This window comes from Lissotriton helveticus, chromosome 2_1 (assembly GCF_964261635.1).
Source record: "Lissotriton helveticus chromosome 2_1, aLisHel1.1, whole genome shotgun sequence".
Classification (NCBI taxonomy): domain Eukaryota; kingdom Metazoa; phylum Chordata; class Amphibia; order Caudata; family Salamandridae; genus Lissotriton; species Lissotriton helveticus.
In genome coordinates, this window is record NC_136059.1 from 1,923,419,416 (window position 1) to 1,923,445,055 (window position 25,640).

The 25,640-nt window shown below is 45.3% G+C and overlaps 1 protein-coding gene across 2 annotated transcripts in view; it reads left to right on the forward strand.

The window, feature by feature from the left end:
* PRDM5 (PR/SET domain 5) overlaps positions 1-25,640 on the forward strand; it is an 831,782-nt gene that overhangs the window by 516,558 nt on the left and 289,584 nt on the right. For both annotated transcript variants that reach the window (XM_078676853.1, XM_078676854.1), the window contains one exon: positions 18,547-18,640. In XM_078676853.1, the coding sequence (XP_078532979.1) occupies positions 18,547-18,640 (94 nt within the window). The remainder of the gene's footprint in view (positions 1-18,546; positions 18,641-25,640) is intronic.

Here is a 25,640-nt window from a genome sequence, read left to right on the forward strand (position 1 = left end):
TGTGGTCCTACCTGCTGGCTCGTTGGGATCCCTTGTCGGGGGACTTGTCCCTTTTGGTTCCTGTATCCCTGTCGGTCCTTCCTGCCCTCCGTTGGTGGTCTCTGTCATCCAATCTGGACAGGGGCTTGCCTCTGCAGTCTCCTCCTCCGGTGGTCCTTATGACGGATGCCAGCGCTCTGAGCTGGGGGGTGACTTTGGGGTCGGAGTGCCTTCAGGGTCGGTGGTCTCTTCTGGAGAGTCGTCGGTCTTCGAACTGGCGGGAGTTGTCTGCTGTGTGTCGGGCTGTCCAGGGGTTTCGGCTCCTTCTGGTGGGCCGTCATGTGTTGGTTCGGTCAGACAACTCGGTGACGGTGGCCTATCTGAATCACCAGGGCGGTATCCATTCTCGGTCCCTGAACGCGGTGGTGTCCCCGTTGTTTTGCTGGGCGGAGTGCCATCTGTTGTCCCTGGTGGCTGCACATGTCCGGGGGGTGGACAATGGGGTGGCGGATGCCCTCAGTCGTTTTTTTCCTGCCTCCCTGGAGTTGGCCTTGACTCCGGTGGCCTTTCGTCTGGTGTGCGTGAGGTTTGGTCGGCCCTTTCTGGACCTCTTTGCTTCCCGGCACAATGCGCAGCTTCCCCGTTTCTTCTACCGGATTCCTCAGGTGGGGTCTTGGGGAGTGGATGCTCTGTCCCTTCCCTGGCCGTCTCGCCTGCTGTACGCCTTTCCTCCTCTGGTTCTGATCTCTCGCTTTCTGTCCCGGCTGTTGCGGGAGGATCGGGAGGTGGTGGTGGTGGTGCCCTTCTGGCCCCGCAGGTCTTGGTTCCCCACGCTGATGCTGTTGGCTGTTCGGGGTCCGTGGTTCTTCCCCTTCCTTCCGTCTCCCTTGCGGTCCTCTCCGATGTTGCCCCTTCGGCGGCTTCGGCTGTCGGTTTGGAGGTTGAGAGGCAGGGGTGGAGGCATAGGGGTCTCCCGGACCATTTAGCCTTGGCTATTCAGCGGTCTCGGAAGCCTTCTACCCTTCAGTCCTATGGTAGGCATTGGGGCAACTTTGAGCGTTGGTGTCTTGGCCTGGCTTTGTCGCCCCTGGTTTGTCCTTTGCCGGATGTTCTCCAGTTCCTTTGGGATGGGTTCGAGAAGCGTTTGTCCGTTTCTACTTTGCGGGCTCAGTGGGCTGCTATCAGAGCTTTTCGGGCTCCTTGGGGGAATCTGCCGGATGTGGATGGTCTGGTTTCCCGTCTGTTGCGTAGTTTTTCTAATTCCCGCCCTGTGGTGCGTCCTTCTTTTCCTCTCTGGGATCTTCCCTTGGTTTTGAGGGTTCTTGTTGCCGCTCCCTTTGAACCTTTGGAGGAGGTGGTTATGAAGTTTGTCACGCTGAAGGTTGTTTTTTTGGTGGCTATCACTTCTGCTCGTCGCCTGGGGGAGCTGGGTGCCTTGATGGCTCGGGAGCCCTTTCTGTCCTTTTCTGCTGATGGGGTGGTCCTTCGTTTGGATTCCTCCTTCGTCCCTAAGGTTTCCTCCCAGTTCCATCGCTCTCAGGAGCTGGTCCTGCCTGCTTTGTTTTCGGCTCCTGTGGACGGGGATGACCTCCCTTGGTCCTTGCTGGATGTTTGCCGGGCTTTGTGGGTTTATTTGGATCGGACCCGGGACTTTCGGCTTTCTGACTCCCTGTTTGTTTCTTTTGGTTCTGCCTCCAGGGGTGGCTGTGCTTCTTCTTCTTCCATTGGGCGTTGGTTGAAGCAGGTTATTGTTCTGGCCTATTCCCTTTCTGGTTCCCCTCCCCCGGCTGGGGTTCAGGGGCGTTCTACTAGGGGGATGGCTGCTTCCTGGTCGGAGGTTCGTGGGGTGTCCCTTTCTGAAATTTGTAGGGCCGCCACTTGGGCTTCTGCTAATACCTTTGTTAGGCATTACCGTATCCAGAATGTTCTGGGGGATGACACTAACTTTGGTTAGGGGGTTCTTAGGGCTGTGTGTTCCTGATTCCCCTTGTTTTTAGGTTTTGCCTGGCGAAAGCTGCGCTCTGCGCAGCTTTTTCGCGCAGGCGAAAACCTAATGAGTATAGTAGGGGAGACAGGAACGGCCCCCGTCTTCCATTGGCTAGCTCCATAAATGGAGGCTAGCCATTGGAAGACGGGCCTGTCCGTCAATGCCGGACCAGATTCGGGGGCGTTCCCGAGAATTTTTGGCTTTTGGCTACGTCACGCTACGTCAGCCGAAAGCCAAAAATTCTCGGGAACGCCCCTGAATCTGGTCCGGCATTGCCGGCACCTGCCTTCCTGCTCGGGACGCGCTGCTATTGGTGGAATTTTGATCCTGCCGTGACGTGTCGGGTCTCCTTCTCCGTGGGTAAGGACTTTCAGGTAAGCGATTTTGTCTTTTGTAAATAAATTAATACTGTCCCTTTGAATGCTCGGAATTTTGGACTTCATTTATTTCTCTTTCGTTGCAGGTATTTGACGCCAGGGTGGGGTAACTATTTCCGGTCCCCATTTTGTCTTGGGATCTTTGGCTCGCTCTCTGGTGAACCGCAGGATGTGCAAAATGTAGTCGTAATAGAAGAGCTATCCGCGCGCAGTCTGCTGCGGAGTACTTCTATTAAGCGTTTGGAATATAAGACGCTTGAAGTTAGAAAAAAATGTCTATGTAAGAATATAGTCTCATTGTTAATGTCTTTACAAGGAGAAATTTGAAATGATGACTATAAGTGACAATTATACCATACCAAGATATCCAAAAACGGAAGCGTCTTAGTACCGTGGGGAGCTTTATGTCTTTTACATAGTTTTGGGGATAGACAAAAGGCCATATGTCCAGGTAAGACTAATCTTTCACATTTATATATGTTTAGTTACAACTTTAGTTCACAAACTGTGCTTTGGACGATGCGAGAAATGAAATAAAACACTGACAACATTCCTTGTTTTATTTTCACTAAGTGCATGTGCAGATTTCTATATTTTTAAACGCACATACAAACCAGTAACGTGACGCAAATAATTGCCATAGTATTACATTGGAACACATTAATCGCTAATACGCAAAGCTTTAGCTAAGATTACATTTGCACAGTATGCATTAGAAAATCACTGCTTGTTTTGCGTGCACTCGTAATCTTTTGCTAACACTATATTTGGGTTTTATAGGAAAAAAAACTAGCCGTTTGTTGCAACTGACCCATCGACTACACATATTTCAAAATCGTTATTTGAACATGGTACGTTCATACTTAAAACTTATTTTACTTTATACATTACTTTTTGTAGTAATTGCTGTCTGTACTGGGCATTCTTTTCTGTATAGTTATACACAAAATTTCGCTCACAAAGCACATTTTACGCGTTTGTAGGTGAAAGCTGCACTGGTGAAGTCGTAGTCAGGAGAGAGGACAGAGCTAAAGAATAAGGAAAACTTATAACCAAGACTTTGTTTACAGGTCCCTGCAGGAGATGCTTAGATACTAATTTACCACACGCAATATACATATATCTCCTTCTTTCCTGCCTTCCCTTTCTATTTCTCTTTCTTGCCTTTCCTTATCTCTCTCTCCTGCATTTACTCTGCATCTCCCTCACCATTTTACCTTCACAGTCCTTCTCTTTCTTTCACTCTCGCACTATTCTTCTCTCCTTCTTTCTCCTACTTTCTCTCTTTCCTCTGCTCTCCCTCTCTCTCCTGCATCCTCTCTCTCTTCTGCCCTCTCTCTCCTGCCTTCACACCCTATATCTTCCTCCCCATCTTCTTTACAGGTCCCTGCAGCAAATGCTTAGATACTAAGCTAGCACACGCAACATACATACATCTCCCTCTCTCTTGCCTTCCCTTTCAATTTTGCATTCTTGCCTTTCTTTATCTCTCTCTTGCATTTACTCTGCATCTCCTTCCCCATTTTGCCATCAGTCTTTCTCTTTTATTTACTACTGCTCTATTCTTCCCTCACTCTTACACCTACTTTCTTCCTTTCTTCTCCTCTTCCTCTCTCTTTTTTTCATCCCCTCTCTTCTACCTTCTCTCTCCTGTCTTCCCATCTTCTCTTTCCTTCTATCATGCACGCTTTTTCTTTTACTCCCTCACTCTATTCTGCTCTCACTTTTACTCCTCCTTTCCTTCTCTCTCCTGCTCTCTCTATTTCTTGCGTCCTCTCCCTTCTGCTTGCTCTCTCCCTCCTTATCTATTATGCTTATCTCTCCTGCCTTCTCTTTTCCTATTCCTTCTATCTTTATCTCTCTCTCCCTCTTGCTCTCTTTACCTTTTGCCATTGTATAGTTGGGAACGAATATATTCTTTATAATGAACAGTAGCAGAATAACTCTCTCCAAAGCTTTATAGAACTCTAAGGGCCTAGTGTACATTGCCAGACAAGGGGAGGGTTCTCTGTGTGAGGGTGGGGGGCTCTGTGTGTGGGGGGGGCTTTCAGTGTGTGGGGGAAGGGCTTTCAGTGTGTGGGGGAGGCTCTCGGTGTGTGCGGGCTCTGTGTGGGGGGAGGCTCGCAGTGTGTGGAGGGAGCTCGCAGTGTGTGTGGGGGGGCTCTCTGTAGGTGTTTGTGGGTGTCATTTGCGAAAGATAAAGCTAGTGGCATTGCAAATAACAATGCCATTTATTTATGTTAAAAAAAAAAATGTCAAGAGCTTTGCCAATAGCTCAAACTTTAACAAAGGCAAAACCATTGCATTGTAAATGCTTGTTCTTTTTGCTGTGCTGTTGTTTTCAATAAATTGCTGGGTTTGCTGTTCTGCTGTGTCCTGGTGGTTTGTTGTTTGATGATGGCCGGTTGCTGCTTGGGTATTCTCATATTTTATGAATGAAGGGGACGAGGACAGGAGGGACCTGGGGGTAATGTCCTATTACTTACCGGTATTCTTCATTACTCCAGGTCCCGTTGTCCTCGTCCCCTTCATTACATCCCTCCCTCCCTCCCGGGCTTTCCGGCCCTCATCTTGGGCTTGGTGGTTCAGGAGGCATGCTGGGTACTGTACCCTTATATACTCCCTATAGGGAGAGGGAGGGGCGTACCAGCATTCCTGCTTTCTTTTTTCTGTCTGTGAGTTAGTTATTTTATGAATGAAGGGGACGAGGACAACGGGACCCGGAGTAATGAAGATTACCGGTAAGTAATAGGACATTATCACCTGCCATGGGTCAATACGGGGAGAGAAATGGCCAGTCTGCCATTGAAGCCGCTTGACATAATCTGGAGGGAAATATATGTAAAACCACCTTTCATTAAACCATTACTCATTCCAGGCCGAGCAGCAGTGCGCAGGATCTATACTTTATAATTTTATGACGCATTCGAACTTCAAGTTTATGAAGTACAAGAATTCTTATATATAGGCATGGCCATATAAGTTATGCGATCTCACGGCCTCTGTGTTTTCTGCATATCTATGGATTTGATGCGTTTGACACGGAACCCGTCAGCTCATGCACCACCTGCTGAGTTTAACACAACTTTGTCCCTAGCTCAACCGGATCAAATGTTACAATAATCTCTGCAATACATATTGATGTTACTATAAACTCAGCAATACGTGTTGATGTTACTATAAACTCAGCAATATGTGTTGCTGAGCAGTTGAAAGACCTTTGGAAATGATGACTGGTCAACTTTAGGTTGTTTGCTGTATTTTGATGTCAAATTGGTACTAAGGTGAAACTTTGTCCCAGATAGCGCTAAGGTGCAAAAATAACAAAAAAGGCCTTGTTGGGGGTTGTGTGCAATATATAAGTACAATTACAATTACATTTATGATTACAAAATGGTGTCATGTTAGTGTAATAATTTATCATGAGTTAAGAAATACACAGTAGCAGACGTTACCCTCATAGAGAGTGTTCTCAGTTTGTTTCAGTAGCTGTTGAACAATCCCCACATGAGGACAGCAGGACAGGAAACGGTTCGGTATTTTTTATGAGCACAGGTCAATGGAATACATCTCATCTCAGAGAGACAGCTGCCGGATGCGCTCACTGTGCTGAGGGACAGTGCCTGGTGCTCTTCCAAGAGAGTGCTGGGATGCTGTGCTGAGACAGCTTCTTCTGTGCTTCCTGCCTGCTGAGAGAGGGTTTGCTACTCTAATGAGACCACTGCCTGAAGCTCTCGCGTTAAGAGGTAGTGCCTGGTGCTCTTCCAAGAGAGTCCTCGGGCGAGTTGCTGAGAGACAGCTTCTTCCATGCTCCCAGCGCTGAGAGAGGGCTGCTGCTACTCTGACGAGAGACCGCTGCTTGAAGCTCTCGTCATTAAGAGATAGTGCCCGGTGCTATTCCAGGAGAGTGCTGGGGAGCTGTGCAGAGACAGCTTCTTCCGTGCTCCCAGCGCACCACAATGGCACAAGGACGTTAAGATAGATTGTATTTTCAAAAAAGAATCATGGTCCACAGTGTCCAATGCCCACAGTGATAGATCTTCTAATTTATTTATGTTTCTGTCCATGTTTTCCAGTATTTATGAAGAAAAAAAGATTGGGGCTGCATAGCCCCCATGTTACCATCTGATACCTTCACTGTTTGACTTTCTTAGCACTGAATAAGATCCGGTGTAATTCCAATCCAGTCGCTCTCATTCATGACAACAATACTCCATAATGTGGTTATTGCTGATGTTTTGCTGCTAATTACAGTGGTTTGAATAGGCAGACAGTATTTAACAGCACTAACTTTTTTAACCTGAGGTATAGCACCAGCAGTACTCTGAATGCCTTGGCATTCTTTTGATTGGTTTTAGTACATGAATCCATGGCTACAAAAATAGGCTTTGTCTTTCTTGACATGATTAGAGCTTCCTTTACTACTGGAATTGAACTGGACACATGTAAGCCATCTGAGTGGACTTCGTGTCCAAATGAACCTAAGTGGTAGGTTACTGACCTGGCATAATGTGAAAGGAAAATTACAAAGCGAACAAGCCTTTGCAATTCCTCATTGCATACTATACGGATCACTAACTAGCAGATGTAAGGAACTATACGAGTGGTTTCCAAACTGTGCCCGAGGCCCCCCAGTGCCACTGGATTCAGCTGAAAGTTTCCAGCTTCAGTTTAGTTGCAAACAGATGCAGCCACTGTATGGCTAGAGGGCGCACAAGTATTGTGAAAAGTGAGAGTAGGTATATCTTTGCATTGCATGCACTATTCTCCCTACCTTCATCCCAATTATTTTCAGGGATTAAAATGTAAGTGCTACCGAAGCCGGGATTACACGCACACACACACAAAAAATGTAATGGGGAGCCACGGTCAATGGCCAATTGATCAAGGGAGCCGTAGGTCAAAAAAGTTTGGGAACCACTGCTCTATATGGTCATAGAAACTCCTCAGTAACTTTCAATATCTCCATAATGTACTGCAGAAGTTTTTTTTCCCATATATTGTGCAGCGGTTTTGCACAGAATACAAATGATCATCACCTTTCATGGAATTTCTTTTGAAGAGAAATATTATAATTTTGACCCGGACTACTGGCCACCGACTCTGAGCTGGTACTTTTTAGAGAAAGTTTTAAATGGCTATAGGAGTTTACAATTTTCATTAAGCTTGGTAAAGTTTGATAGAATGAGGGAATAAATGACATATACATTTCTAGAAAATTAATGCTTGATTTATGGCAACGACGCAATGACAGACGCTTTTTTCACCTCAGTCCCTGATGTTGTGTTATGACTTTGTTCATCCGAGTAAGACTACCTTTCATCATACCCAGCAATTCCTTAAGAAGTGATACCACTGCAGACCACTTGCGGAAACACAGATTTACACACACTATGTTAAACTATACATTTGTAGTTTTTCTTGTGGCACGCATCAGTGTATATGTTTGAGAAAATGTCTAAAGTCTCTGCAATTCAAAAGCATATGCTTCTACCTCATTAAGGGGCCTATTAGGATGGCGGGCTGACTTTCGTCCGCTCGCCACCCTATCGTTGCTGGGACCGGCCGCCAGTGGTGTGGCGGTCCCGCACCGGCAATTAGGATGCCACCGCCATGGTGGCGGTGGCATCCCCATCCACAACATTGTGGCAGGTGGTGCACAGAGCACCGCCCACCACAATGCTGGGGCTGCACCTTGTGCATCTGCATGCACAACGTGGCAGGCACCGCGCGGTGCCTGCCATGTTGTGCATGCAAATGCAGGAGGGCACCATAGGTACCCCCCATGTGCACCCCCGCCCCCCATTACCCTGGGCGCTCGCAATGAACCCTCACATTCAGAGATCGCATGCCTTTCTATGGCAGCAATGCCACCATGGAAATGCACATCTCTGCATGGTTTGTAATATGGATGGCAGTGTCTTGCATACACCGCCACCATATACAGCCCCTTTTGGCGCCCGGTCGACTCGTCAACTGGCGGAAAACCGGCAGGCGGTATTTCCGTCCGCCTGCGTTCCGCGGCCATTGTAATATGGTGGGGAAATGGGATGCGGGAGGAGGAAAATGTCGGGCGGGTCGCAACCGCCATACGAGCGGTGGTGATCCACCTGGCATACTAATAGACCGCTAAGTGTGTGCCAATTGCACCGACATTGTCATTAGACATGTTTAGTGAGTATAGCGGCCATACTTGCAAAGTGTTTTTCAAAGTATATATAGAGAAGCCATGGGCCAGCATGATCATAACTGTGTGGGTAAATAAGGGTAGAACAAAGTGACAAAAATAATTGTGTGATATTCAGTATACTAGGCTTGTTACCAAAAAGATTGCCAGCTAGTTTTTCTATGTTATTTCACTTTTCTGTGGGTTATTTATATTTAAAAGTTGCAAACTGAAGTTTTATCAAAACATAAATAAAAGTTGTGAGTCCTGAAGATTCACACATTCACACACTTCCCATATTCTCCTAGAAGAATTTCTGCTTTAGGCAAATGTCTTTGTAATTATACAAAGGATCTCATTCACTATCTATTTGGAGCCCCATGGACATTTTCATATTGTGTTTGCAAAATGGCAACATTTAAAGAGATACTATTGCATGAATATTTAGAGGGCCTTCTTTCCCTTTTAGTACTGTCTAGTATTAACTCATATGCACCCTTTTTCAGTGTTTGTATTTATTTTGTGCATAAGTTGTAACTGTGCCACATACAATCTTAATCCAAGGCACATGCTTGTGTATGTATGGACCTCATATTCACTGGAACAGACGACATCATCTGGTCCAGCCTGTGCTGTCATTTTAAAATGTTTAGTGAAAGTAATTCTTGATGACTGAAAGTTGCAATTGATGAGAGGTTGGGAAGGCAATAGGACTTGCAAGACTCTTTAGCCCTGTCAGATACCTGCAGGATACAACAATAGAGGAGATGCCAATGCAAACATGTTTCTTTTTCCTTTATCACCTTGCATGTGAATACAATGTCTTTCGGTTTTAGGATAACCATATAGGTTATATCTTGGTGGCCCCCAAGATAAAAGTTTATGTAGGCGTGATTTCAATTTGTATTGCCAATATAGCCTGCAGACCAGTATACGGTCTACACAAAGACGTTCTTTGAAGAAAATGTGGAATCTGCTTGACTAGACATGAGAGGTGTAATATTGCGATGATATTTAAAAACAATATAATGAAGTAGGTAATTAACTGAACTGTAGTACTGTTGCATTATTATGTTATGCTCCGGGTAACAGATTATAAAAAATACACAAAAATGATGGGGTTTTTCTAGGTGATCAGGGGTGTTCAACTAATGATCTCAAGTTACTTACCCTCATGGTGTGAGAGCGGTAGATGCATTTCCTTATTCTCATTACTAAGCCACTTTATAGGATATAGCACCTAGTGAGAATGAAGAAGTAGAGCTGGGTGCACTCCATAGCCAGGTTTAAATATAAAGATTTTAACTTTCTAAATAGTTTTCTGTAATCAAATTCTGGATTAATTCCATTTGACAGTGTTTTCATAGTCAACATTCCTTCCAGATCCTCTAAGAATTCTGTGGGGCCGATTCACAAAGATTTCATTATGACTTACTCTTGTAGTGCTCTTGAAGTCTAGGAGTAAGCCAGGACTGTTCCTGCTTCACGCCTGAATTTCATGAGTAAGCCAGGAGTACTAGAAGAAGAAGTCACATATGCTCATAGACCAATCTCTGTGACTTGGGCTGTGTGTGCTTTTCTTTTATGTTATTGCAATTGACCTATTAGTCTTTGCAGCCACAGTGTTAACCACACACTGTCATAGGGGTGATTATTGTTGTCCCCATGTAACCAGACTCTTGGGACTTGGTCTACAAAGCAAAATTTGTCTCCCAAGCTTCCTATACTCTCTATGTTAAACGTGGATAAGCAGTCATGGCTTAGCTGAAAGGAAGTGGTGTCCGGATGAAGGAGGGTGAAGTACAACACAGATGTATTGACAGTATGAGCAGATATCAAATAGCAGTGAGCACACAAATCATAAAGCCCCAAAAAAGGTTAATGCAATAATATAAAGTGATAAATCAATGCCACTAGATCTACAAACGATAAACTTTTCATGATATTGAAGTGATGGCTTACACTGGAATAAAGCTGTTCAGGATGGTGAAGAGTGGGAGATGATGACAAGATGTGTAGTAAGTTACAGGCGGTTGCCACCATTTTCACCTAGATGCCTCCGGGCAAACTGCCTTCTTCAGTTTCTATGGCATCCAGCACTAGTCATGAATGTTGTTGTCCTCTCTCAGTCCTTTAGCATGTGCTAATAAAAGAGATGGCTAAGCCTCCTCTGTGTAATTATGAATTGTGTGTCAATCTCTGTAGAGTTTCAAGATATACACAAATTTAGGCAGTGTAGGTGGATTGTGAGAAGTGGTGCCGAACCAACTGTAGATAAAGATCCCTTTTTGCAGTTGATGTAAAGACAGACTACACAGATTCAGAACTCACATTAGTAAACGTTTTCCCATGGCTACCATTCAATCTGGTTAGACTTTTAACCAGTGGAATGGTACTCTGCCACTTTGAAAGCCCAAGTTGTTGTAGAGTGTGGCAACTGAATGAGATAATCTGTAGACTTTCAACTTCCTATCAGACCTCTGCAATACTTGTTTTAGGACTGAAAGATTCTCAGAATTCGCGTTACAGTTAATTCACTGAATTTTGCAGCCATAAAAAGTCTCACAATTTATTTTCCATAGGAGAATAGATATAAAATGTTACGAACATTATTATGTCTGGGTAAACTGAAAGAACATAGTTAACCAATTGGTTGGCTGGGTTCAGCGTTACACAAAATAGGGTTATTCCTCACTACTGCGTTTACTTCTTTTAGCCCAAATTAACACTTGGTAATATACAGTTTCAATTGTTTGATGTTGAATATGAACAGAGTCTAAATACTGCTTCTTTTTTGTAGTGGTAATTCAGTACATTATTTATATGCTCATATTGTTGTCTGTTAAAGCTTCTACCTTAACGTCATCATATATTTCTCCTTAAATATGTTGTTATGGCAAATGAGATCCACAACTTCTTTTATTGGCCAAACACTCCTGTATGGGTATTGGATGACTTCAGGAAATCTGATTGTAGGCTTTGAGCAAAAGGAATTAGTCCTTGTATTCTATGTAATATGTGATGCATTGCTTTTTTTTTTTTTACAAATTTCAAAATAGGTCCACTAAAATCAGATACATTTCTGTGCATAATACTATTGTCAGGGAAGAAATTGGACTTAGTTCTCTGACATGAAACAGTACAATAGATTATATAATGTGGACTATGTCCACTTGAATTTTTATTAAGGTAGGAAGAATGTATAGTATTCTTGGAAAGAACTGAGGATTTTTCAAACAAATTGGCAAATTGAAGTCATTCGATACAGAGGATTGAATAGCAGGCGTTAAAGGAAAAATACCTACCAGGATTGAAGGGATTATATGCAATGCCAGACTTTTAATTTTTAAATAGCCGTCCAAATAGTCAGAACTCCGTTTAACCCATAATATGCATTCGCAGAAAGTACTCTTTGTTAGTGTGCGCTGTACTGCATGCAGTACTTTAAAAGCTAAAGTGCCAAGTCGAGGTTTAGCACAGGTTTATGTAAAGATGCAAAATATGAAGTAAGGGCAACTTAGATTGCGATGTTAATGTTAAGCTAAACTTATAAAGCGCACTGACACCATAAGTTTCCTGGCGCTAAATGATGATTGTAAGGAGGCTACAGAAAGACTAATTGGACTTAGATGAGCTGTGAACATGCTTCAAATGTGTCCTATATGTACAATCTTTTTTATGGTCCTCATAAACTGTACGTGTGATGTATTGATACATATTTATCAGCAATCCCCATATTATTTGGTTATGTTACAACACCCCCTGTTTTACCCTCACATTTTACTGTTTAGCTTTAATTAATTGCAATCCAACTGTAGGAGCACTTAATCAATTTGTGACACAGACATTAGGTCTTAAATGGCGAAACATCTGCCATCGATAAAACTAAGGCATAGATGCATCAAGCGAATTTGGGGTCGCAATAGCTGCGAAACAGCATTCACAATTGCAAATTCCCCTTCCGCAATGCATCAAGTGGAAAAGCAACACTTTGTGAATTCGCAAAACAAAGAATTGCTAAACCCATAGAAACCCCCTCTGCGATTCCTTAATACTAAATCGCCACATAATCTGCGAATTAAAATGCGAATTTGCTAACTAATAGCGAATTAGCAAACAAATCGCTATCCGCATGCATCTAAAATCGCAAATAGCAAAAAAAAAGTTTTTTGCAAATTACGAGTTGCAATTTAAGGAGAAGGTAAACCAGGTGGTAACCATGAAGTCAAAGTGGCAAAAAAAAAATATTGGAAATCACAAACAGGTGTTGGCTAAATCAAACACACTTAAGGAGACTCATGAGGAGCATGAGGAAAATCACAATGGCAGGTCTCTACATGGCAAGGCGGCTGAGGCTCCAGGCTGCAGCACAGAACAGACGCAGGATCCATGAACGCATCTTCTGGCTGCGGATTACACTACTGGGCCAGACTGAAGATGAGATCTTCTCCAAATACAGGCTCAATGGGGCTGTGATCCTGAAGCTCATCAGAGACCTTGAGCCCCTGATGCAGCACCCAACATGGAGGACCAATGCCGTGCCCACCCATGTCCAGGTCCTGTGCTGCCTGCACCTCCTTGCCTCCGGAATCTTCCAGAGGATAGTGGCAGTTGCAGGGGGTGTATTCCAGAGTACACTTGCACGCTGCCTACAGAGTTTCGTGGACGCCATGCTGAGCCAGATCCATCACCACATCACCTTCCCAACAACCCAACAGAACTTAATGCAAACTAAACAGGACTTTTATCAAACCGTACCATTTCCCCCATGTAATTGGCTGCATTGACTGCACCCACATACACATCTGTCTAACCGCAGAGACCGAATACATGTACCGGAACCGCAATTCATATCACTCCCTCAACATTCAGGTGGTCTGCAATTCGAAAACCATCATTACAGACATTGTGGCACAATACCCAGGGAGCACGCATGATTTATTTATCTTCAGGCACAGCGGCATATACGCCCGCTTGGTCAGGGGTGAATTTGGCGAGGGACATCTCCTAGGTAAGAACACATGCCCACATACAGTTTGTTAAGACCATGTTGCCGCACATAACAGGCACTGACCCTCTGCTCCTCCCTTCAGGTGACAGCACCTATGCCCTCTGGGAATACCTCCTCACCCCATACCTCAACCCAGCAACACCACAGGAACAGAGGTACAATGCTGCGCATATACACACCAGGAATGTGATTGAGCGAACATTTGGCATGTTAAAGAGTAGATTCCGCATCCTCCACAAGACTGGCGGGGCCCTCAAATACCCGCCCGAGATCTGCTGCCGCATCGTTGCCGTGTGCGCCATGCTGCACAATATTGCCACCAAGCGGAGGATACCTGTTGAGGTGTCTGGTAGTGAGTCGGAGGGGGACGACCTGCCACCTGCACATGTGCATCATGCACACGGGGAGAATCCTGCTGAAGATCACAGTGGCCACGCGCACATCACACAGAACTATTTCTAGTGCATCCATACCCCTCACACAACACTGTACTCATGCACGCCACATTAAGGATTGACATGAGGAAGATTTGTTTTCAAAATAAAGCTTTTGTTTAATTCACAAGGTCTCAATGTGCTTTCACAAGTAAAAAATGAGGGTACTGTATTCAGACATCCAAGCTCATGTAACCTGAGCTGGCGTGCTTGGTTACCTCACCACGGCACTGCCGGAAATGTCATGAAACTAGCACCTCCTGCTGGACGCACCCTGTCGCCTCTCCCCCTCCATGTTAGGCTGGTTCTGTTGGGATGCAGTATTGGGCCGGGCACTGCGCAGCCTTTCTGTTTGCACCGGCACAGACAGGATGCTGAGGCTAGATGTCCCTTCGCTGGCATCACCCCCCCCCCTTGCATTGCTATGGTATGCCGCCTGTTGGGGTGCTCCACAGCGTTGGTGACCTGCTCCAGGGCCCTTGCAACGTCAGGACAGCATTGGACCATCTGGATTTGCATGGCCAATGATCTGCGCGAGAGCTGGGAAGTGGCGTTCCCAATCAGGTGATTGGAACATGTGTAGGCTGACACGTCCTGCTGCGCTACCATCAGCTGGTTGCTCTCCTTCACCGCCGTGGTCAGTTCCTGCACACTCTCTGTGAGGAAGCTAATGTTGCGTGCTGTTTTATATAGCTGCAGCTGCATTGCTGCCATGTGCTGCGCCTGTTTGATGTGCACAGCAAGCATCTGAGCCTCAATGCCCAGGCCCACGTTGTGTGAGTGCTGCTCCATGGCTGCTGTGGTGGGCACGGAGCGCTACTGCCTTAACCTGCTGCTGGCGTGGGCCCGCACACTTGCTGTGCTTCATGTCTGCCTCCTGGGTGGGGGTGGGGTCTGCTTCACTGCCATACGTGCCGAGATGTGAGGTTGTGCTCCACCTGTAGCTGCAGGGGTGGCCCTGGATCTCGGTGCAGGTGCAGGTGCGGGCTGGCTCTCCCCCTCCATCTCTTCCGGTGTCTCCGCAATGTGGAGAATCTCACTGTCAGACGTGCCAGCATCCGCAGCACCTGTGATGTGGATGAGTGCATGATTAATGATTTGATTCAGGCACCTGGGATGTATCAACATTCATGCAGGCTTGCTATTGCTTAATGTCTGCATTCCTTGACTGGGCCTAGGGGTCTGTGTTACTTGACTATTTCGGATGTGTGTGGCTATCAAGGCACATTTACACACTACAGGTTCCACAATGCATTTGGGCGTTTGGAAGGAGCAGGGACTGGAATACTGTGGTTACAAATATGGATTGCACTGGGGGCATGGGCATGGGCATTGTTAGGGTACGGGATCGCAGTAGCATGGCTCCTACCTTGAGATTGATTTGTGGCGCAGGAGGTGTCCAGTTGAGTAACTCCCACGCAGGCTTCAGGGTGGATGGTGTCATCCACTAGGTCCTCCATAGGGGTGTTTTCAGGGACTGTGGGGTGTCCCCCTCCCGTAGCCCTTGACTCCCCCAGTCTCTCTGCTATCCGCTCCTTGGCACGGCCTCTGATGTCATACGACCTCTTTTTTAAGTCAAAGATGGACCGGTGCGTGACTCCCACCGCGTTCACCTTTGCCTTGATGCGCACCCAGATGCGCTTCTTGGTTGCCTCGGGCACCTTCCGGGACAGCTTCCCAAACAGTTGGTCGTGGTCCCTGCTCACTCCTTCTATCAGGTACTCAAGTTCTTTTTCGCAAAATTTTATTTTGCGTGCCTGGGTTTTTCACTTGGTCCTGCAGCTTCCGGGGACATTGTGGTTTTATTTTCAATCCTGTATTGGCACTGCAGAGCTCAGTGCTCTGCCTCCTCCTGTATCCAGCTCTGTAATCCAAATGATGCATGGAGCAGGCTACTTCCTGGTAGTGATGTCATCATTGAGCTCCAAATGCGACTTCACGTTTTTGCGATCTCGCAATCTGCGAGATTGCTATTTGCTATTTGCGAATTCGGTAATTGCGGATTCGCTATTAGAGGGTTGGAAACAGCCGACTCTGCGATTTTGTAGGGATTTTTGCGGATTCGCATTTGTCGATTGCGGGTGGGTGCGAATCGCAGATATTTAGCGATTTGGATGATGCTATTTCTAAATAGCGATTCGTTATTTTTCGCTATTTGGGATTCGCAGAATGGATGCTTGATGCATCTATATGAAAGTGAGAAAGCAAGAAACGCCAAATGAAAATGACATAGAGTAAATGTTAGCAGTTTAACGTACTAGTTTATGCTATGTAGAGAGTTACTTAGAGTTTGGTGGAACTTGTAAATTAGCAGTGCTCCAGCCTCGCCAATGTCACACCTCCCCTCGTATTTAGATAATTAATACAGTGTGGTTGAATGTGTGACTCTCTCGCTCATGATTTGTTTCCTCTCTACGTGATACTTCACTGTGAGATGTTTTGCGATCTTTACTCATGTCCCCATTTTAGCTTCCTGAGCTTTAGCAATGCATATCTGCTAATTATTGTTTTGTATATGTCATAAATGCTGGCCTTTCTGGATCACACCTTTTATGTCCAATGGTTTGACTGTTTCAGAGCTCCTTTGTATATAGGATACCCTTTTAGCAACATCATCCTTCCTTTTTTCATTAGTTAGTTTAAGTAAAAACTAATTTCACCACAAAGAACATCAGCATAGTATGAAATCAACAAATAAACATGGGATACTACAATTGTAAGAAATAATCAAAAATATCATTAAAAAAGCCAAGTGGAAAAATAAGTCTTGCTCTTAGCACCTGAATGCCAAGAGGGTCAGCCACATCTAATGTCTTGGAAAGGTGTACTATACCTCTGTGACAATATTTGACAATACCAGCCCACTCACTGCCTTAAGAAATACCCTATACATAAATAGGTGAAACCCCTCTTAGGATATACCATAATTTAGGAGCCATATATATTGTTTACACCCAGAGTACTGCAGAGCTTTACAAATCATTATGACAAAACCTTATGACCCACGGTCATGAGGGTCACAAGTAACCCGTATAGATTGCTATCAATGGAGTTTTCAAGCCCAACGAGAGAGCCTACTCACAGCAGTTAAGCTTCAGTGTTGTGTACTAATTGTAGATCCCTTGTCAGATAGAAGGACATTGCTGCAACATTCAAACACAGTGGACTAATGTATCCATGTTTGGATCCATCAAGCAAATTGCTCTTAATGGTCAGTTCACAAAAATCTTTAAAATATAAGGCAATCTACTCAATTTTGATCCAGGTTTGCCTAGATATCACATCTACAGAGAATTAAAAGGAAACCCCAGAGGTACTCATTGAAACGTATACAAGTCAAACATATCCATGATACTCCAACTCCCCTACGCTTACTCCTGCAAACTGTCATAAAATTCGAAAATCTACAAGAGTAACAGTGGCAGAAATACTCGTTAGCACATCAAACATTTTGTTTAGTGCCCCACCATGAAATCACCTACCATACGCCTCAGGAAATGAAATATCGTGTTTTGGAAACCTCTCCATGCCTTACGCACACCCAAACCAGTTTTTGGGAGTAAATGTAGATGTCCAGGTGCAGTGGAGGTAGCTTTTGAACTGATTTTCAAATATATATATATATAGAAATTGGTAGAGCTTGTGGGTGATGACCACGTCACTCTTACGTTGTGCTTGGAAACATTCATGTTCCCACTCTTAGCCCTAGATTTATAAATGCTAAATAATCACAATAAATGCACATTTCTTTCTGCACATTTTCTTCAGTCATAAATTACAGTGTCTCCAAGTGTTTGAGTGTTTGAATCAAGGCCTGGGAATTACGACTATACATAGGATTAATCGAGCACCTAAATTGAATTTTGTTGTGGAAAGAATCATGATTCTGAGGCTTACAGCCCTTACATAATAAACCCCTTCCCACTAGTAGCACCCACTTTGGCACTTATGTTCCCTGCTGCAAATTACTGTCCTAACATTTTAGTCTTTATCATAGACCTTATTATCGTGCTGGATGGATATCGATTTGTTCAAGATATTAGGTAAAAACTGAAAAGTATAATATATCGGATTAGGAGGATAAATAATGTTTACGGTGAATAATTGTCCTCGAAAAAAGTGGTATAATCATCGAGGTCAGTTCCATAGAAAGGTTCTTTTATGATCTTGCATAAAATGAAGGAAGGGCATTTTTCGCAGGGCAGAAGCCAGTGGCCTGTTTCCTATCATCTGATTAAAAACAGCTGATGAGAACTGACTGATATTTGATGATACAAGTATGCACAGGTCAGCTGCAAATCTTATACAAAAAATTTCTTGCCTTTCATTTCAGAAAGACAGCAAAAATTATATCTGCAGGGTTTTGCAAGCCGCAGGATATGTTTGATGAATACTTTAAATTCTCCAGGTGACTTCAGAATGTCAAATCCATAATGCATGTTTCTCGATATAACAGTAAAGACATCACATAATAGATTCCATATTAAAATGAGTACTGTAAATATGAACAATGCAGCATAGTCCGTCGTCGGTTATTTGCAGCTGCTTTTAATCGGTTGAAATCCGTGCTCACGTGCATTCTCTACTTGCAGACACACACTGGGGAGAAGGAGAAGATTTGCCCATATTGTGGTCAAAAGTTTGCAAGCAATGGAACGCTGAGAGTGCACATCCGGAGTCATACAGGTAGGAGAATATATATATATAAGATGAAAGTAACTTTTGGAATAATCTTTTTTTGGTTTTTACATATAGATTTCGTCCTGGTATTGTTCTTGTGTTCCCAAAAATATGTCATGGCGCTATATAAGGAGGACTTATTTCTAGACCTTTTATTCTGGTGAAGTCTACGCACTGTATTGATGTGGGAAAGGGCACGTCTTTCCAACTGCTCACTGCTTTCAAACACAGCTGCTTTATAGGAATAACCAGTGGTAGAGATTTTAGTCAGATCTAGGTCAGTAAGACTGGAGGTGGGGAAGGGGGGAGCTTCAGATTGTCTGACAATCATGCTGGGATATCATGTTACTTATTATGGTAAAAGCAGCGCTTGAGGTGGGCTTAAGGGACAATGGAAAGGGAAAGGAGTGTGGATTTTGGGGGGTACTTAAAACACAGTATTTTATTAAACACCCATGTTTAAGACCTTCGAAACAGAAGAGTGTACGTGTGTTTTTGTCTGAGTAGGTATTTAAAAATCCCAAGTGAAATCCGACTGATATCTTACCATACCCGACTGAAAGCTCCTGTGCCCAACTATTTACTAAATAAATACATTTATTAGGGGGTGTAAGACGCGACCCCCCCCCCCCTCCGAAACCAAGCCCCTGTCCCCGTTTTGTAAATAGGAACCCCTTGCACTACCATTGCTGGGGTTGTACTAAGGTCATGAACGCGACATCAGCAATAGAAAGCAAACATAGCTCTGTGAGCCTTCTTTTCTCGCTGTAGTTCTCACTCCTTTTCTTTCTCAAACCTACCTCTGAGGCTACTGAGGAGCTGTGTGTGTGACTGTGGGTCAACCATGTGCTGTTATCAGGGTTCGAAATGTGTGTCACATCTGCTCTGTTGTACATGCAATTTAGGGGTTCGTCGTCCATGCTTTCAAACCTGACATACTTATATGGCTCAATGCTTTACATTCCTTGCCTGAAACAGTTACGTAATTGGTATCACCCTATCTTTGCATTGTATTTTTTTGACTTCTGTATCCATGCCATAAGACGGAAAGGAGGAGAGAATGGCGCAGTCGGTCCGAACTGAAATACTATCAATAAGTTTAATCGTGCAATCCAGAACAACAGAGGCCAGGCAGATTCACAAAGACTGGTGCATGAGTGCCTCTTACTCTAGTAGATAGCCCTGCTCTTTGTGACTCGGGCCCAAAGAATGTATGTCTTCTGAAATTATATATAGTAGGATTTCAGGCAGAGATGTGGAGGGTCATATACCAATTTATAACCGTGTATTCAGAGTAGCGCAGTCTCATACACTTTGCATATATATATGAGATTTAGATTTTTCATGCACAGGGTTTATTGGGCCAGCAAGAGAACATTCGAACCTAATTGCCCAAGTATTACAGTTCATACAATTGCAGTGATTCTGCGCACCTACAATGTCTTACTTCCACCAGAGAATGCTGATGTTAGAGGGAGCAGGACACACCTTGTATTTGTTATACTAGTATTTGAATCTCCTTTTAAGTGTTAATTGAAAGCTTAAAATAGGTGCATCATCAATCATAAGGCACCAGAGAAAAAAGAATGCCACAAGCACAATGGAAAATCCAGGTTAAATAGTACATTGTAATCGATTATCAAAATTGTTGTTGGAACAAGTAGTATTTACTGTAGCCAGAGCGAGACCAGGATCATACAGGAACACTATTGAAAATGATGGCTGAAGTGTAAGTCCACAACAACTTTTAAGGCTTTACATTTCTTTGTCATGTTCTGTTATTGGATGGTTTGAAATGTCAGTCATCGTGTGCATCATCCTACAGGAGAGTCATTTCATAGTAAAGTGTCGGTCAATGACATATTTATAGTAACTGATATTTAATGGCCATCTTGGATGAGGGAACACCCCTCACAATGGGCACCGTAATTTATTAAAGATGTATGACAATGATTCTTTTTGTGCAAAGCTTCATCAGCGATGACACAACCCTGTTGTTTCCTGCAGCTTGTGCCTAGCTGTTGGAGGGCTACACTGGTTTGTGTCCTTGGTGACATTTGCAAACTTGCACTGTTCCCCTTTACATACACCATCTCTGACTGCTGCCCTGACCGCAGCATCACCACGCGCAAATACCTCATCATGGTGGAGCGCCTGCAGCAGTGCATCATCTGTTTGCGGCACCATGAGCCAAGAGCCACTCTGTACCAGCAACGTAAGCTGAACTGCAAGACCTGGAGCAAAACAATACAATGAGTCTACCAGTGGAGCTTGGAACAGCACAACTTAAATTGGACCCTGGGGCATTGAGGGAGACGAGAATATGTGAGATGGGTTAGCAGCTGGATCACATACTTATCATGTCAAGACCCTGCTTTGTACATAGACAGTGGCAAGAATAACACTATTGGGGTGTCATAAAGAGACACAAATGTAGCCACCCTGCAAGGATCCCTACAAGGAGAAGGGCTCTGCCACATGCACTGGTTTAAATTCTGTTTAGAAATGCTTGAATAAACAAGTTAGGTTCCGGAAAAGAAGCTGCTGCTGGTTGCTGCGTATGGCAAGCCAGAAGACCTGTACATCCAGTGAGACTCGTGGGTACTTGCTCTGGCCTCCACTACATTTGAAATTATTTTTTTAAGTAGAAGACTTAGGGAAGGGTTTATCAAGTTCCTGCCCCATACACTCCTTTGGGGGTAGATGTGGCAGGTCCTCTGTTAGGTCCTGCCAGGGTGCTTCCTCCAGAGCACACATTTCCTGTAGGTCAATGTGAGTGACTGAATCATGGCTGGGAACTTGGAGGCATCGCTTTCCAACACTTACTGTGGAATGTGCTCTTTCATCACTGTTTCAAGTGGCATATTCTATGGGGTGCTGTGTATTGCAAAGAGGGCCTTTCACTTCCCTTCTTTATATATCTGCACTGCCAAGCTCAACCTTTACTCATTGTGTCTCCTGATGCTGTTTTTGGATAACTCAGTCATTCAGGCATCTATCCAGGCCCTCGCACACCCATCCATGCATTTAAGCAAACAAGCATTAACTATCCCTAGATCATACACTGCTTCTTCTTCCACAATACTACCACTGTTGTCACACACACTGCCTATGCCCCATCTACTTCCCTTCAGCCATTCCAGCGCTAACTCATTAATAAAGTCATTGTTAGAAATGGGGTTTCTGGTTGGCTAGGGCATGCACCTAAGCCAGGCAGAAACAGCCACTCTAGTTAGGGCAAGGGAGTTACACGCTGAAGATAACCCCGGCTCACCCCCTTGGTAGCTTGGCACGAGCATTCAGAATTATCCCAGAGCCAATGTGTAAAGCGTTTGCACCACACAAACACACAGCAGCAACACACTAGGCACACTACCAAAGAAACTCCACACAAGGTTAGATAAAAAAATAGCCTTTGTATTATCCAAGACACATCAGAATTATAATCACACATCTACACTGTGCCAACTGGCACTAGGCAATATTTACAGGGGATTATATACATAAAAGGGCCTATCGGGCCACTGTCAGACCCATCACAAGCACAAGTAGTAAAAATATTACAACCAGTAACTACTGGAAAAATACTGTACTCAGTATTAACACATTAGCAGTTGGACATAATCATCAGCATAACCACATTATTCAATCCCTGTAGGCATAAACACATTATACATAAACATCCTAAGCATAACAACAATATGTCATAGGCATCACAGTAGACATAGACACATTAGGAATAAACCATATTTGGAATAAACACATTATGCCTAAAATATGAGTAATGCACCCCAGTACCATAGATTAAGTGAACACAGCACCTTAGCATACACACTGAAATGAACCCAGGACAACTGGCCTTCTGTAGGGCTCAAAGGTCCTCTGTCCAAAATGTAAAGGCACGATCCTAGGGCTAAGCGATACAAAAGGGGATGATGGACGGAGCGTTTGTATAAATCAAACACTCACCCCCAGTCAACTGATCTGGGTTTAATCCATCACCATTCTTTAGTTCACTCAGCCACCCCAGTTCAGACATGGCTATATGCAAATCGGTCTGACCCTGTGCCTTATGGGAACCGTCCAGCCCGAACTGCCAAGCCATGTCTTCCCTGGACCGGAAACAAGCATCCTGGGACCGGTTTCGGATTCATAATCCTTATCAGCCAGGCTATCTTGAATACAGTGGCCAAGTGAACAAGGGACTCACGTCTGAGCATACCCTGCCACACTTAGGGCGAACAAAGCGATACAAAAGGGGATGATGGACGGAGCGTTTGTATAAATCAAACACTCACCCCCAGTCAACTGATCTGGGTTTAATCCATCACCATTCTTTAGTTCACTCAGCCACCCCAGTTCAGACATGGCTATATGCAAATCAGTCTGACCCTGTGCATCATGGGAACAGTTCAGCCCGAACTGCCAAGCCATGTCTTCCCTGGGCCGGAAACAAGCATCCTGGGACCGGTTTCGGATTCATAATCCTCATCAGCCAGGCTATCTTGAATCCAGTGGCCAAGTGAACAAGGGACTCACGTCTGAGCATACCCTGCCACACTTAGGGCGAACAAAGCGATACAAAAGGGGATGATGGACGGAGCGTTTATATAAATCAAACACTCACCCCCAGTCAAATGATCTGGGTTTAATCCATCACCATTCTTTAGTTCACTCAGCCACCCCAGTTCAGACATGGCTATATGCAAATCAGTCTGACCATCACCACCCCCCTTTTCCAAAAGGATTCAAGCAAGCCGGGCCGAAGAAGGCTGTGATGCCAGAAACCGGTCCCCGGAAGCTTGTTTCCTTCCCAGTATAAGAATTGGCTTGGTAGTTTGGTTTGCCCTGTTCCCATCATGCACTGGGACAGGAACAGACTAATTTGCATATAGCCAGGTTCTGAGCTGAGATGGTGCATTGAGCTAAAAACGGTGATTGATTAAAACCATGATCTCTTGACTTGGTAAGAGTATTCTGCATCATTCAGAAACTCTGTCCATCACCACCCCCTTTTCCAAAAACGATCCTAGGGCTATCCAAGTGCCCTTTTGCTGCCAATGCAGCCAACTCACTATGCATAATGCGCTGAGGTCTTAGGGGGTGCAACTCCCCCCTTCCTCTATGGCAAAGCAAAAGTGCCCCCTCGGTGCTGCTGCCCACGCTCTTGGGGTACAGCTTGAAAGACCGGCACGCAAAAGTGCCTCAAGAGCCCCACCTTCCTGGGGCTCGTCTTGCAGAAGGTGCCTTTTTCAAAATGAGGCCTTCCAACTTGCCCAAACAAGAATCACCCCTCTGTTGCAGCTGCCGCGCATTTGCAGTGCAGCTGTGAAGATCCCCCAAGCACTGCCATCAGCCTTGCCCGATTTGAGCTCAGCTCACCGGGGCTCTTCGTGGTGCCTTCGACCGGCACCCACCAATGCTCAGGGATTCAAGTCACACTCACCGGGGTGTTCTCTCTTTTCCCTCCTTGGATGCGAGAGAGGTCCGGCAGTGTCTCGGCGAACCCGTCTCTCTCCACCAGACGCGGGGTTGGAACTCTCCAGGCTCTGATGCTTGGGGCAACACCCGGGGCTCCTTCTGGTACACAGGGGCCCGCCTTCCTCAGGCCAGGCTTCCTGTTTGGCCGTGCTGCAATTGGCCGGCCGTCAGCTTAGCCCCGCCCACAACCAGGCAGTTTGCCCGATTTCCAGGCCGCCAATCTTGGCGGCGGTTCCTCTTCGGTAAATACACCAATGCGGGGTGGGCTCACGCTTTAAAATAAGCATAAGGGCAGGGTAGGCTGCCACCTTCAAAGGACAGCAATGCGGGGTGGGTTCCCGCCAACAGGATCAAACACGGGGTGTGCTCATGCTTCACCCTTATGCTGTGCAGGGGAATCCCCACGCCAAAATTCCCTCAGGACGGTCAGGCAGCCCAGTGCTGCAGAGCATACATGCTCCTCTCTTTCCTGCAGCAAAAGATATGGCGCTCATGATGCACCAAGCCCCCAAAGGCTCCAGGGCAAAGGCTGGGCCCAGGTAGGCTAGCTCACAGGGCCGTCCAGCAGGGAGGCAGTCCCTTGTCGCTGTTCCCTCCTGGGGCCCAGCAGCAACAAGTAACCAGGAAGCACAAAAAGCACAACATTTACATGGGGTCACAGACACCCCAGTTCAGACATGGCTATATGCAAATCAGTCTGACCCCCCACAATATTTATAGTACCTTTTCCATTGTCTGCTCTTGGCACCGGGCTTGGGGGAACCAGCCTGAACTGGTTCTGGGGGGTTTTGGAGCACTCTGTTTACAAGCTCCTCTTCCCTATTGTAAGGTGAGGGCTTGGTCATCAGACCACCAACAGGGAGGCGGAGCCAGCATTCACCCAGGCAGGCACAGACCTATTCAGGGTCAGGAGACTACTCCTCCCACTGCTCCAAATGCAGATCTCCTATTCAGCCTAACGCTGACTCACCCTGCCCTCCCCTGAGCCACACACACCTCACCAGCCCCTGTTACTCCAAAGCCAGACATGCAATCCACATCAGGCAGGCAGACACATAGCACACAGAAATGCCAACCTCTAAAAGTGGCATTTCTAAAATAGTGATAATATATCAAAGTACACCATTGTGTAGCATTTATTAATACTATTCCGAACATACCAAACTTGACCATACTCCTCTGCTCATATCAGGAATAACCACTAAAACACTTATCAGGGACTCCCCAATGCATTCCTATAGGAGGGCAGCCTCACAGCAGTGAGAAACCAAAATGGCTGTTTGTCACTACCAGGACATGTCACACACTTAAGGTACATGTCCTACCTTTTACCTACAATGCACCCTGCCCATAGGGCTAGCTAGGGCCTACCTTAGGGGTGACTGACATGCAGTAAAACGGGGTCACTGATGTGGCACACACTTTAGGTGTCACGTCACAGCGGCAGTAACACTGCGAGCACAGGCCCTGCAATGGCAGAGGCCCTGAGACAGGTTTGCAAGGCTACTTTGGTGGGTGGCGCAAT